General features: G+C 40.6%; 1 protein-coding gene across 8 annotated transcripts in view; it reads right to left on the reverse strand.

Annotated features, from left to right (window-relative positions):
• Positions 1-15,077, reverse strand: part of CDC14A (cell division cycle 14A) — a 190,951-nt gene that overhangs the window by 51,552 nt on the left and 124,322 nt on the right. For all 8 annotated transcript variants that reach the window (XR_003510288.1, XM_027536391.1, XM_027536393.1 and 5 more), the window contains one exon: positions 7,072-7,210. Coding sequence is in view for 7 of the 8 variants with exons in the window: in XM_027536391.1 (XP_027392192.1) it covers positions 7,072-7,210 (139 nt within the window). In the remaining variant the exon portion in view is untranslated. The remainder of the gene's footprint in view (positions 1-7,071; positions 7,211-15,077) is intronic.

The following is a 15,077-nucleotide window of genomic DNA, read 5'->3' on the forward strand; positions in this document are numbered from 1 at the left end:
GATTGGGAACAAGGGAAGGATGTCTGCTTTCACCACAATTATTCAACTTCTAGGTGGTGCACCAAGGGAAGAAAAAGCAGTAAAAGACATAGAAATTGGAAAGGAAACAAAATTCTCCCTATTTGTAGATGACACACTTGTCTATGCAAAAAATCCCCAGGAATTGACATACGTATTCTCCTTCTCTCTCTCTCTTAAATTTCAGGATACAACATAAATATAGATAGAAAATGAACTGCATTTCTACATGTGGGCAATTATTACATGGAATCTGAAATGAAAAAAGGTATCACTGATAATCACTTAACAAAATTAAATACTTAGGTGTAAATCTAACAAAACTGAACTTATATGATGAAAGCTAAACAATGCTGATGAAAGAAATCAAAGAAGATAAAAATAAATGAAGAAATAAATACTGTGTTTATGGATTGGCAGACTCAACAACAGTAAAGATGTCAATTCTCCCAAAACTGATACAGAGATTTAACACATTTGTATCAAAATTGCAACAATATTTTTTTATAGATAAGGACAAGATTATTCTAAAATTTATATGGAAAAGTAAAGGAACTGGCATTGCTAAGACAGTTTTGTTAAAGAAGGAACAATGGGAGGAATCATTCTTCTGTTAAGGCTCTCTACATAAGTACAGTATCAACAGAGTACAGTTCTGGAGGAAGAATAGACACATATATCAATGGAACAGAATAAAGAACACATATATCAATGGAACAGAACAGAGAAACAAATATGCCTATCTAATTTTTGAAGACCTTGATACTGGAAAAGATTGAGGGCAGGAGGAGAAGGGGGTGACAGAGGATGAAATGGTTGGATGGCATCACCAACTCAAAGGACATGAGTTTGCGCAAGCTCTAGGAGATGGTGAACGACAGGGAAGCCTGGTGTGCTGCAGTCATGGGATCGCAAAGAGTTGGTCATGCCTTACGACTGAACAACAAGAAATTTTTAACAGAGATGTAAAAGCAATTTAAGGGAGAAAATGTAACCTTTTCAACAAATGGTGCCAGAATAACTGGAAATCCATGGGCAAAAAACAAAATGAACCTTGACCTGAGTCTCACACCTTACACAAAAATTAACTCAAAATGAGTCATAAACTTCAGGGGATCTATGCCTAATCAAAGAGATCTTAGATTTGGTACTAATAGCATGAGCTAAAAAAAAGGAAAAAACTAATAAATTGGACTTCATCAAAATTTAACTTTTACTCTGTGAAAGATCCTATTTAGAATATAAAAGACAAGTTACAGACTGAGAGAAAATATTTGCAAACCATTTATAAGACAAAGGACTAGCACCCAGAACATTAAAGAATTATCAAAACTCAATAATAAGAAAACAAATGAAGAATAGGCAGATTTGAACAAATGCTTCACCAAAACATTATAAAGATGGCAAATAAGTATGTGGAAAGTTGTTCATTATTACTGACGATTACAATTTTAATGCAAACTGAAAAATGATCAATTATTACACACCTATCAGAATGGCTAAAAGAAAATGCTCGCAAATATGAAAAGAAATTCATTCATTCAAACACTACTGGTGAAAATGCAAAACGATACAGCCAAACTGGAAAACAGTTTGACAAGTTTCTTATAAAAGTAAACAGGTACCATACAGTCCAGTAACTGCACTCTTGGGCACTTAGCCAGGAGAAATGAAAACTTATGTTTGAACAAAGCTGTACATGAAAATTTACAGCACCTTTATTCATAATAGCTGAAAACTGGAAACAGTTCAGTTGTCCTTCAACAGGTAAATGGTTAACAAACAGTAGAACATTCCTTCCTTGGAATGCTGCTGCTGCTGCTGCTGCTAAGTCGCTTCAGTCGTGTTCGACTCTGTGCGACCCCATAGGGCAGCCCACCAGGCTCCCCTGTCCCTGGGATTCTCCAGGCAAGAACACTGGAGTGGGTTGCCATTTCCTTCTCCAATGCATGAAAGTGAAAAGTGAAAGTGAGGTCGTCAGTCGTATCCGACTCTTCGCGACCCCATGGACTGCAGCCTACCAGGCTCCTCTGTCCATGGGATTTTCCAGGCAAGAGTACTGGAGTGGGTTGCCATTGCCTTCTCCGCCTTGGAATGCTACTCAGCCACTAAAAAGAACAATTATTGATACATGCAACAATCTGGAGGAATCTCCAGAGAATCATACTGAGTGAAAAACACCAAGTCCAAAAGGTTACATGCTCTATGATTCCATATATATAACATTCTTGAGATGACAATATGTAAAGGAAGAGTAGATTGGCAGTTGTCAGGAGTCAAGGAGGGGATGTGGGCAGGAAGGAAGGGAGAGTAGCTATAAAAAGGCAACATGAGGGATTCTTGCAGTGATGGGAATGTTAACTGTATCTATATCTTAACTGTACCAATGTCAATATCCTGATTTTGATATATTAGAGCTTTGTAAAATGGTAGCACTAAGAAAATGGGTAAAAGGTACATAGGAGTTTTCTGTCATTTTTTACAACTGCATGTTAATGTACAATTATCCCAAAATAAAATTGTTAATTAAAAAAGTATCTGTATGTGTGTGTGCCTATTGTAGTCAGATTGCATCACTCCTCTGCTCAAAAATCCTCTGCCTTTTTTTAACATAGCAGTTAAGGGTGGTGGTTTTTTTTTTTAATACTTACTTGTTTGTGTCAAGTGTTAGTTAAGGTGTGTGGGCTTCGTTGCTCCACTGCATGTGGGATTGTAGTTCTCCAACCAAGATCAAACCTACGTCCCCTGCTTTGCAAGCCCAATTCTTTACCAGGGAAGTTCCCCTCTGATGACTTTGCACCTCACCCAAAGAAAAGTCAGACTCCTACAAAGGCCTAGCAGAATGTATATTCTAACCTCTTCCTCCTGGCCCCATAAGCCATGATGGCCTGTGAAACAGTCCAGCTCAGAGCCTTAGCAGCTGTTCCCTTGGAGGGAAACCCTTTTCTTGAGAACATCCACCATTTACTCTCTCACTTCTTCGAGGCCTTTGCTCAAAAGCCTTCAATGCATCCCACCGCTACCACATTATTTAAAACTGTCTTCTCTGCTTTCTGCTATTCTTTGCTTCATTTTTCTATATCACACCTATCATGGTCAGAGAAACTATAATCGCTCAGTCGTGTCTGACCCTTTGTGGCCCCATGGACTGTAGCCTGCCAGGCTTCTCTACCCACGGAATTTCGCAGGCAAGAATACTGGAGTGGGTTGCCATGCCCTCTTCCCGGATGTCTTCCTCACCCAGGAATGGAACTGGGTCTCTTGCATCTCCTGCATTGGCAGGTGGATTCTTTACCACTAGCACCACCTGGGAAGCCCATATAATTGATACATTTGTTTATTAACCACACAACAAATCAACGTCCCCCTGCCCCTACCACCGCTTTCTTCTTCCTCCCCTCCCTCTCATTCTTTTTCTTCCATCTCCATAGGTCAGAAATTACTCTTTTACTGCAACACCCCAAGTGCAAAGAATACTGCCAAACAGTGGCTTTCAACAATTATCAACAGTTGTTGCAGGAAGGAAGGAATAAAGGAAATGAGGGAAGAAAGGAGGGACCTCTGTAAACTGGGTCAAGGATGACATGGACAGATATGTTAAAGGCCACTGGAAAAAAACTTAAAATCAACAGAAAATTGTAACAGTCATGTTCAGGATGGAAAATTATTTTAAAGTTCCATCATTAGGAACTTAGAGAAACTTGTTAAAAGAAAGTAGAATCATAAATGAACTCTTTCCCTCACTTCTAATGATTTATACATGATAGAGGAAGTAAATTTTATCAACTAATACAAGCAGCATGAGAAAGGTAAGAGAAAAACTGTTACTGCCACCAAATGTAGCTTAGGAAAAGGCCTGAGGTTGTGTACAGAATGCCTGGAGAAAGGTATGATAAATAAGCTTTCCCGGCAGGAAGTTAGAAACAGTCAGGGAATGCACTGAACAAAAGTGTCTGGCCACCTAAGCCCCCAGGCTCCCTGTGGCCCAGCACCTCCCCTTCCCCAGTGGACCACAACACTGCCCTGCAGAGCAGCAGAGATTACCTAAGTACTCATGCTCCCCTCCTGCCCACCTAAGCAAATGGCCCGTAGAGAACCTTCCTCATTCCCTTGGTTACAAGACCCTATAGACTGCTGGGTAGAAAGTCATCAGATGGCTCATACATTCAGGCCTCTACTGATGACCCATCGAGCTCTAAAAGCTTTTCAGAACCAAACCCATCATGGCTCACATTCTGGTTTACCTTTGTCATACTAGATGATCAACCCTTCCAGACCATCCAACATCAAGCAGGCCCTTATTTCCCAATGACCCTCTCATTCTCATCCCACCCCCTCAAATCTAATAATATTATTTTATTCATAGATTCTTTGTAGGAAACAGAGAAGGAAGGAAATGCTTCACAACTTGTTTTACAAAGACAGCATAACCCCCATATCAAAACTTAACCAAAGTATTACAAGAAAAGAAAATCACACACCAATGTCCTTCAAACGTACAGACACAGAAATCTGAATATGCTAATAAACATTAGCATACCAGATCCAGTCATATGAACAAATAATAGCACATCATGACCATCCTGGCTCTACATTCAAAAGATAGATGCAATTCACATTGTTGTTGTTTAGTCATTAAGTTGTGTCTGACTCTTTGTGACCCTGTGGACAGTACCCTGTCAGGCTCCTCTGTCCATGGGATTTCCCAGGCAAGAATACTGGAGTGGGTTGCCATTTCCTCCTCCAGGGGATCTTCCTGACCCAGAAATCAAACTCGAGTCTCCTGCATTGGCAGGTGGATTCTTCACCACTGAGCCACTTGGAAACCAAACATAACACTTGTTTATTGTGCGCTCCTTACACTAGAAATACCAGCACCCTGGGAGGAAGGGACCCCGCCTGTCACCTTCACTGTTGCATCCTCAGAATCAGGAGCACTGCCTGGTGAGAGTGTGCACCTAACATGCACCTGTTGAATACGTGAATGTCACTAACGCACTAAACTGTGTCTTCCAAACACAATCATTCTTCCAAACACTGATTTTAAGAGATGGCCTCAAGATCCCGGTTTAGGAATGTCTTTTGTATTCTAACTGTAAGGCCATTTATTCAACTTTAGTAAGTAATTAGTACAAGCCCCCGGCAGATATACAGCACCAAGTCCCCTGCTGTAGGCACACAGGAAGCAAAATAGTGGAAATCACTGGCAGGGAATCTGACAAAAAGAAAACTAAAAGAATACAATTCTTTTACTTGTATTAATATCTCACATGATATTCAACCTAGAAGTTGTCTTCTTAATGGTCCTGTTCTTGAGTATTCTTCCCTTGTGTCTTCATTACACTTCTACCTCATTCTTTTATTTTTTTAAAATATTTTTTTAAATTTAATTTAATTTTTTAACTTTACAATATTGTATTGGTTTTGCCATATATCAAAATGAATCCGCCACAGGTATACATTTGTTCCCCATCCTGAACCCTCCTCCCTCCCCATACCATCCCTCTGGGTCGTCCTAGTGCACCACTATGAGGTACCATTTCACGCCAGTCAGAATGGCTGCGATCCAAAAGTCCACAAGCAATAAATGCTGGAGAGAGTGTGGAGAAAAGGGAACTCTCTTACACTGTTGGTGGGAATGCAAACTAGTACAGCCACTATGGAGAACAGTGTGGAGATTCCTTAAAAAACTGGAAATAGAACTGCCTTATGATCTAGCAATCCCACTGCTGGGCATACACACTGAGGAAACCAGAATTGAAAGAGGCACGTGTACCCCAGTGTTCATCGCAGCACTGTTTATAATAGCCAGGACATGGAAGCAACCTAGATGCCCATCAGCAGATGAATGGATAAGAAAGCTGTGGTACATATACACAATGGAGTATTACTCAGCCATTAAAAAGAATACATTTGAATCAGTTCTAATGAGGTGGATGAAACCGGAGCCTATTATACAGAGTGAAGTAAGCCAGAAAAAAAACACCAATACAATATACTAACGCATATATATGGAATTTAGAAAGATGGTAACACCTCGTTCTTTTAGGCTAAGGTATAACTGCATGTGTTTCAGCATTTATTTTCCTATCACTTATTCCCTCTGGGATTGGCAGCTTAGGTAACTCCTCAGCCAGCTCAAATTCTTTTAACCATTTGAATGCTTGTAGTTTACTTCAGCATATTTCTATGCAATTCATGATCATTTGTTTCTCAGCAACATAAAATGATTTAAATGGGAAAGGAATTATCTGAAAAAGAATGCTATTGCAAATAAATCCATCCTAGAAAAGGAAAAAATGAAATTTCAGTATAAGACACGAATTGATAATATTTTAGAGTTGGACCTAAATTAGCTTGTGCTAATTTTATCTCATTTTATTAATGGGTAAATTAATGGTAATTTCTGAACTTGTAAAGGGAAACTAGAAAGGGGTGTACCCATACAGGTTAAACTTCTCCTTGCAGGCTGGGGTTTGACAAATAGTTAATGAATGAGTGAACAAATCAAAGGAGGAATTTATAAGTATTCTTCTAAATAATAGTCATAAAGCTAGTTAGTGGTACAGCCAGGACTAAATCCCAGTTCTCTTCCTTTCCTCCTTGGTCACTCGTAAGTTGCAGCTCCATGAACAGGGTAGTCAGTTGTCAGGGGAGCAGCAATGTCGCTGAAATCACTGAGTGACCTTGGTCGTGTTTTTTTCTCATTCTGCTTTTAGACGTGCAAACAAAAGAATGAAAAGTGCCAAGTGGGATGATATAAGAAAATTGCACTGTAGCCAGATCACACATAGAAAATGACAGAAAAGAGGTAGGCAGAGATAGCTCTGTGATTTTCTTCTCACTCTCACCTGATCTAAGAGATATAAAAGGTACAAAGTTAGAATGCATTAGCTGTCAAATCAACAATGTTCCATTAGACTAAGGCTCAGCCTTCTCTAACACTGCAGCCATTTCACAGCCACAGGCCTGACAGGGTCCACAACTGGGCAGCAAGAGGCAGAAATAATCAGGAACAAGGACAACATGTAATAACAGAGACAATGTACTTACTCTTCCAGGAAGTGTTGCTGGGGTCCTATAATAGAGCCGGGCCGGCAGATTCTGATCCAAGCAATTATTTCTGCATGTGTAAACCTGTAGTGTTTCATGACATAACAGGCTATCAAGGTCCCCGTTCTTCCAAGACCAGCTGCAGGAGAGGGGAAAAGAACAAGAAATACAAAATTCAGGAAATACATCCACAAACATACTGAAATCATACCGTGTCCAGAAATTGCCATGGTATGAATACAATGCAAGATGTTTAAACCCAGGCAATAATGTAATGCTTTTTACATGATCAGGGGCTAAATAATAATTCTAACTCAAGAAAAAACACAGATCATATGATCAAAATAAACATATGGAAATATAAATATATCTATATAAAAGAGCAAAGGTCTTGAAAATTATGGACAGTTCAACTCCCGAGGACCTTTGAGAATGACTGCCTTTGTGAATGTTAAGGCAATGCTGGTTCCAGACAAGCACTTGCAAAATATCAGCTGTCAGGCGTGTCTCCACGCTCCTTAGTTCCAGTCCAGGTGGAGATGAACCCTCATTTAACAGTTTGTGTGTATGTGATGCTGAGTCAGTAAGTGTAACTGATTATATTATCATGGTCATTTTTTAGACCTATTTAAATGGTGAGGTTTTTTTAATTTATTGTAGAATAAGGAATTCTAGAATCAAATAGGACAATACCATAAGCATCATCTGACCTCACTAGCTGCCAAGCCCAGGACTGTTTCAATACTATTTCCACTAGGTTGTCCTAACTTCTTGTAACTCTTTCAGAGACCAGGATTTCATTATTTCCTCAGCCAACATGCACTGATGGAGCAGCTACTACCTGCCAGGTGCTGTGCTAGAAGCCGGGGATAAGGTGATGAATAAAATACACATCGTCACCGCCCTCGTAGAGCATGCACTCCAGTGAGAAAGAACCAAGCCAACAGAAGTGCTCAAGTTTCATTTCCTGAGGCTCTGGCATTTTTCAAAAGCTTTTGTGTCAGGATATTTTCCTTATGTCAAACCCAATTTCTGTTATGTAGGAGAAATCAATACAATTAGAAATGATTGTCAAAGAAGTACTGGTTACTATCATGATCAAAACATTCTTCAAAGTGTTTTCACAAATTGTGCTATTTTTTCCCTCTCTCCAGAGAAATAAAAGTGATAGGACTTTGCATTTTAAACAATTCTTTTAAATCTACACTGGCTTCCCCCTTCCCCAAAATACTCAAAAATGTGATCAAACTATAAAGACTTCAAATACGGTGACTGCCGTTCATACACCAGAACTGAGGCCCAACATACTAATCAATTCACTCATATTAGCATAACAAATGACTATGGAATTCCAGACTAAAATTCCCTGGGGATCCTGCTATCCTCCAGAGTTCTTTCCACTTTTGGCTCATCTGCTCAGTCACTCCATTCTACAAATACTAAGAACACTGAGTATGAGACACTGTGACAGATGCTGGGGCCAGAAACATGAAGACAAGCAGGATGCTCCTCTCTTGAGATATACAGCACTGAGCCACTAATGCTTATTTATAACTATTTTCTAAATCTTTCCATATCTGGCTTCTTGGAGTTAAACTCAGCACTATAAACTTTTATTTAAGTAACACTTATGAGTAAGGCACTACGCTGAGTTATTTTTCCACTACTTAATCTCTTGCTATCATATACTCTTTTTCTTATAGAATGACAAAGTGGCTCTGTCTTTGTTTTCAAACATTTGATTCAGTTGGTCAAATGTTTACTGACTGATCGTCTACCAGCTACCCATGTCAGGGCTTTGCTCAGAGGTTAAGAAGATAAGCAAGTAAAGGATATAATTTTTGACCACAATATTTTATCAAATAGTTGTAGACACAAGAATAACCAACAAGTGAAGAAATTAGGTTTAAACTGAAGCTAGGCTCTCAGAGAAAGGGACTGTGTGAGTTGTTGGTGTCTTCAAGGAATGTGTCATTGATGACAAGGACTTCAGCTGACTCTAAAGAATAAGAAGGCTGCAGACAATTTCAGCAAAGGGTCCAATGAGTGAAAGCCAGATGGCCTGGAGAATGTGTCAGTGTGTGTTGAGTGGAAAATAAGGTCAGATAGGTATGGAGGGGCCAGATTAAGGGGCACCTCTGAGTCAAGTGGAGGAGCCTATACTTAGGGGAAGCAGCTTACCAATTGTGGGCTGAAGACACCAAGGACTGTTGAGTTATTTGGGATTCTCCAGATTCAGATGCACAGTGCTCCATCTGCTCACTGATTAGGTCACACCTTGTGATATATGTGCTATTATTCCTCAAATATTTGTAGATGAGGCTCTAATGAGCAAAATTCAGCTCATTTAGGAATTCATGATTTATCAACTATTAATAATAAACATATAGCCATTATCCTATAAATATCTGATTTTTCCTTTAACCAACAAAAAGCCCTAAATAAAGCCATCATATATTTGGGGACAAAGAAATTGACATGATAAAAGCAGCTGGGTGAGGTTGCAGCATACCTCCGGGATGGGAAAGGTCAGAGATGGAAGCCAGAGAGAGAAGCAGGAAGGCTGGCTGCCAGGCAGAGGCAGGGAGAGACAGTGGTAATAAGGAAGAGCTGAGTTAGAAAGACATTTTGATTGGGTCACACGGAAAGTGAAAGGCAACTGATACTTTTAGCCTGGAAAACTGGTACAATGTCATCCGCGAAAACATGCAGTTAGAAAAGGAAATAGGAAAAAGTTGGCAGCTTCATTTATATGTTTCAGAATCTCCCCACCTCTAAAGGAAGAGTCCTTTTGTAGCTTTCCCTATCATTTTTCAAATAATAAAGCCAATCTTCTCTAATCTCCTCACCATTTGGAAATACACAATTTTTCAGCCAAAAAAAATCATGTCATCTAATGGTGTGACACACACCATTATTTAAGTTCCACTAAGAAAAATTAAACTATGATATGCAATCATTTTAAGATCCATCCTAGTCTCAAAAATGTGAAAATGTAAAAAGGTATGTCTCTAAATCAGTGTTTCTCAATCTTTGCCCAGCCAAGAGTCTCTCTAGGCATTATTTCTCCTGATTGTCCCCCATGAAATTTTACTGTCACAGACAGATCGCATATTTCTATATGTACTGTGTATAAATCTGTTCTTTGCATAAAAAAGGAAAACATTTGTTTACCACCCCAAAACAAATTTTTCTCCCTTGAGGGTAGTATCACCTGAGGTTGAGGATACATCAATGGAATTATAATCAAGCTCAAGTTTATGGATGCCTGGCATTCCCTTCCCATTAACTCTCCCTTTTTAAAAATTATGTTTACACTATTTTATTAGATAAAGTTTGTGTGTGTGTATGTCTGTGTGTCCTGTTTTCATCTGAAGTACATTTTGCCCCCAAACAAACATCAACATTCTTTAGAAAAGAGCGAAGCTTAATCGCGGTCTCAGTAGGATTCTCTTCCTTTAATATAAGATTTATTGGCTTTCATGTTTGTGCCCAGAGTAAATATTTTAGGTTTCTGCAGAGTTGTTAAATCCTCAGACATCTGACAAGACTACTGTTCAGGTAATCATATTGATAGAATACAGCTGGATGGCCTGAGGCAGGAAGCCCAGTCGGTTTCCAGGGTACTCCTTTTCAAGTCACCAATCTGGGTCTCAGCCTGGGGAGAAGATGGCCTTCTCTACAAGATAGCCCTGTCTCCCCCTGTATCCCTCCCATGCAGGAGGCTACCTGCTCCCTTGGTTAGGCTCTTCATCACACAAACTCACGATCAAAAAGAAAAGGATGGCACAGAAATTTTTCAAATTTCTCTAAAACTAAAAGTTGCTTCCCCCTTTTAAAGAGTCTATAATTTAGATCTATAAAAAGAACCTACTTAGCACTCAATAGTCAGGAGCTCTTACCACAACCCAACAGAATAGGAACAGTTCACTAAGTTTCTATAAAAACTTTAACAAATTTTTTAAAGCATTCATAATTAAAGGGCTCCCTGGCACAGGGAGAGAAGATGTTGAAAAGTCTTCTATTTATACCAAGTTAAACGCTGACTGCCTTACAGTTTCAGGCATTTTCTGAAACCCCTACAGATCATCAAAAATCACACAGCGGAACATCACAATGTTGCCACTGTTTAATGATTATCTGTGCTGGAAAACTTCACAAAATCATGGTCCTTCGTTTTATCAACCAGAAGGCAAGCTGCAGATACTGAATCGTTATGAGATTTTGCACATTCCCAGAAAATTACTTTCCAGTTTATCTCTATTTTTAGCACTTTACATTGAGGCATGAAATAGTCATTCTCTTTTCAGCAGCTACCAAAGTTCATTTGACATCGGATAAGTCTCTCTCCCTCCTCCTTAGAATTCAATTAAAATGCTCTGTGCTGTTTTAATTCCCAGGAAATTAAACCGACTTAATTAGGGCAGATGTCAAAATAATTAACAGGCCTATAGTAGCTAAGTATGCTATTAAAAGCATTACAGCTGTAATTAAATCAAAGGTGTAATCTTTGGGAAAGAATCCTACATGTGTGTACAAGTGGAAGTAAATGTAATAACTCTCAAAAAAATGTCACCGCCTGTAAATGTGACCTTCATATATAAGAACTGACTTCAATGCTAAAGGTTCTGATTAAAATATTTTTTTAAAACCCTGCAATATAAAATATATGTATTTCTTAAAATATTCCTTACAAGGGCAACAATTACAGCTCAAGGATATAATAGAGAGAATACCTGTAAAAAGAATGTTTAACACCAGAGCGTCTTATTTTCCCAACGTTTGTTAGGTGAGGAATAACATCAAGAGATATGCTGAGTTTTAATGAAAGCTTTGCATTTCTCCTCCCCTGAATTTGTCAATCCAAGACATGACACAGAAGTTGGTAAACCATCTGCCTGCAGTGCAGGAGACCTGGGTTCGATTCCTGGGTCAGGAAGATCCCCTGGAGAAGGAAATGGCAACCCACTCCAGTATTCTTGCCTGGAGAATCCCATGGACAGAGGAGCCTGACAGGCTACAGTCCATGGGATCACAAGAGTTGGACACGACTTAGTGACTAAACCACCAAGACATGACAGGTAGAGAAACTACATGCCTTGGCAACCAAAAAACTAACTGATTAGGAAATAAGGACAAATTAATGCCATAAGAAATACTGCTTTTTATGACACAAAAGCTTTGAAAGAGAGCATGTGAATAGCTCCTACTAAACATTCAGTTCAGTTCAGTTGCTCAGTCGTGTCCGACTCTTTGCGACCCCATGAATTGTAGCACACCAGGCCTCCCTGTCCATCACCAACTCCCGGAGTTCACTCAGACTCACGTCCATCGAGTCAGATGGCCATCCAGCCATCTCATCCTCTGTCATCCCCTTCTCCTCCTGCTCCCAATCCCTCCCAGCATCAGAGTCTTTTCCAATGAGTCAACTCTTCACATGAGGTGGCCAAAGTACTGGAGTTTCAGCTTCAGCATCATTCCTTCCAAAGAACACCCAGGACTGATCTCCTTTAGAATGGACTGACTGGATCTCCTTGCAGTCCAAGGGACTCTCAAGAGTCTTCTCCAACACCACAGTTCAAAAGCATCAATTCTTTGGCGCTCAGCTTTCTTCACAGTCCAACTCTCACATCCATACATGACCACTGGAAAAACCATAGCCTTGACTAGATGGGCCTTTGTTGGCAAAGTAATGTCTCTGCTTTTCAATATGCTATCTAGGTTGGTCATAACTTTCCTTCCAAGGAGTAAGCGTCTTTTAATTTCATGGCTGCAGTCACCATCTGCAGTGATTTTGGAGCCCAAAATATAAAGTCTGACACTGTTTCCACTGTTTCCCCATCTATTTCCCATGAAGTGATGGGACCAGATGCCATGATCTTCGTTTTCTGAATGTTGAACTTTAAGCCAACTTTTTCACTCCTCTTTCACTTTCATCAAGAGGCTTTTTAGTTCCTCTTCACTTTCTGCCATAAGGGTGGTGTCATCTACATATCTGAGTTTATTGATATTTCTCCCGGCAATCTTGATTCCAGCTTGTGCTTCTTCCAGCCCAGTGTTTCTCATGATGTACTCTGCATAGAAGTTAAATAAGCAGGGTGACAATATACAGCCTTGACGTACTCCTTTTCTTATTTGGAACCAGTCTGTTGTTCCCTGTCCAATTCTAACTATTGCTTCCTAACCTGCATATAGGTTTCTCAAGAGGCAGGTCAGGTGGTCTGGTATTCCCATCTCTTTCAGAATTTTCCACAGTTTATTGTGATCCATACAGTCAAAGGCTTTGGCGTAATCAATAAAGCAGAAATAGATATTTTTCTGGAACTCTTGCTTTTTCGATGATCCAGCGGATGTTGGCAATTTGATCTCTGGTTCCTCTGCCTTTTCTAAAACCAGCTGGAACATCTGGAAGTTCACAGTTCACGTATTGCTGAAGCCTGGCTTGGAGAATTTTGAGCATTACTTTACTAGCGTGTGAGATGAGTGCAATTGTGCTGTAGTTTGAGCATTCTTTGGCATTGCCTTTCTTTGGGGTTGGAATGAAAACTGACCTTTTTCAGTCCTGTGGCCACTGCTCGAGTTTTCCAAATTTGCTGGCATATTGAGTGCAGCACTTTCATAGCATCGTCTTTTAGGATTTGAAAGAGCTCAACTGGAATTCCATCACCACCTCTAGCTTTATTAGTGTTAGCAACTGCCATATTCTCATTAGCTTTCGAGTTCCACCGACACTTGACATTCAGTGGTCTCCTGGTATCCGCGAGGGGCTGGTTCTGGAATCCCCGTGGATTCTAAAATGTGCAGATGCTCAAGTCCCTTCCAGTCACAATGGCGGATGCGCACCCTGTGCATACTAAAGCTGGACAATGGCATGAGAAATGCAGGCTTTTCCTTGGGCCTAGGCAATCTTTAACAAAATGAGATAGAGAGGCAGAGCCAGGTGCACAGGGATCACACGGGGGGAAAGCCAGAGCACAGCCACCCCGCCGTGACCTGGGCAGAACGGAAAGCACCAGTCTAGAGACACCTTCCTAGCAGATCCACCCTCCCACTCCCCCACCACCCGGGAGACAGCAAGTCCAGCCAGTCGGGGGCTTTGTGTTCTCGTGGACAAAGCCTGACCCAACCGAGGAGCCCGCAGCTGAACCAGGGGCCACATGCAGCTGTTTCCATCGCCCAGCCTCTCTCAAAATGCAGCTTTCAGTTGCTGCTCACATTTTCAGCAAAGTACCTCCACCTACTCAACTCTTAAACATAGAAACAAGGGCCTACAAAACGGTATTTTAATTTCTGTCAGAACCAAGGCCATGCTCGTCTGAATAAGTCAGTTACAGCAGCACAAGCACAGGAAAAGAACAGTACAATCCCCAACACCTACTAGACAATTTGCATAAAACGCCACAGAAACCGACTTCTCAGACGCAACCCCGGAGAACAGCACCACCCAGCGGCAGTACGAAAAGCCGCATGTGAGCAACAAGAGGCTCCGCCTTTGATGGCCAAGCAGTTTCTCCTCGCTGAAACCAAAGACCCCAGTAAAATACCTTCCACCGTGCTGGAAAATCTACAATGCGAGCCTCCGCAAAGCCCAACAACTAGGCTTAAAGCAAAAGTTATTTCATATTTTCTGAGTAGCTGACACATGGTTTCCAGGTAAAATACAGAATATATGTTTGGTGCAATATTTGAGACTTGCTAAAAAAAAAAAGTACTCGCTGTTTATCTAAAATTCAAACTTAACCGGGCATCTTGTATTTTTATTTGCAAATCTGGCGACTCCTGTCCCAAAGTACCCTCTCCTGGAGGCCAGAGATGCATTTACACAAGTCTTTCAGTCATTCAGAGGTAGTAACACATCTGTGGCAAGGAAGCTAGCGATGAGCCAGGTACACTACCCCTCCCTAGCAATGGGCAGGCAAGACATTCGGTTCCATGAAGCTAAAGACTACTGGGGGGAGGGATGCTGTGTGCTTAGTCGCTCAGTCGTATCCGACTCTGCAACCCCA

This window comes from Bos indicus x Bos taurus, chromosome 3, assembly GCF_003369695.1.
Source record: "Bos indicus x Bos taurus breed Angus x Brahman F1 hybrid chromosome 3, Bos_hybrid_MaternalHap_v2.0, whole genome shotgun sequence".
In the NCBI taxonomy this organism is placed as follows: domain Eukaryota; kingdom Metazoa; phylum Chordata; class Mammalia; order Artiodactyla; family Bovidae; genus Bos; species Bos indicus x Bos taurus.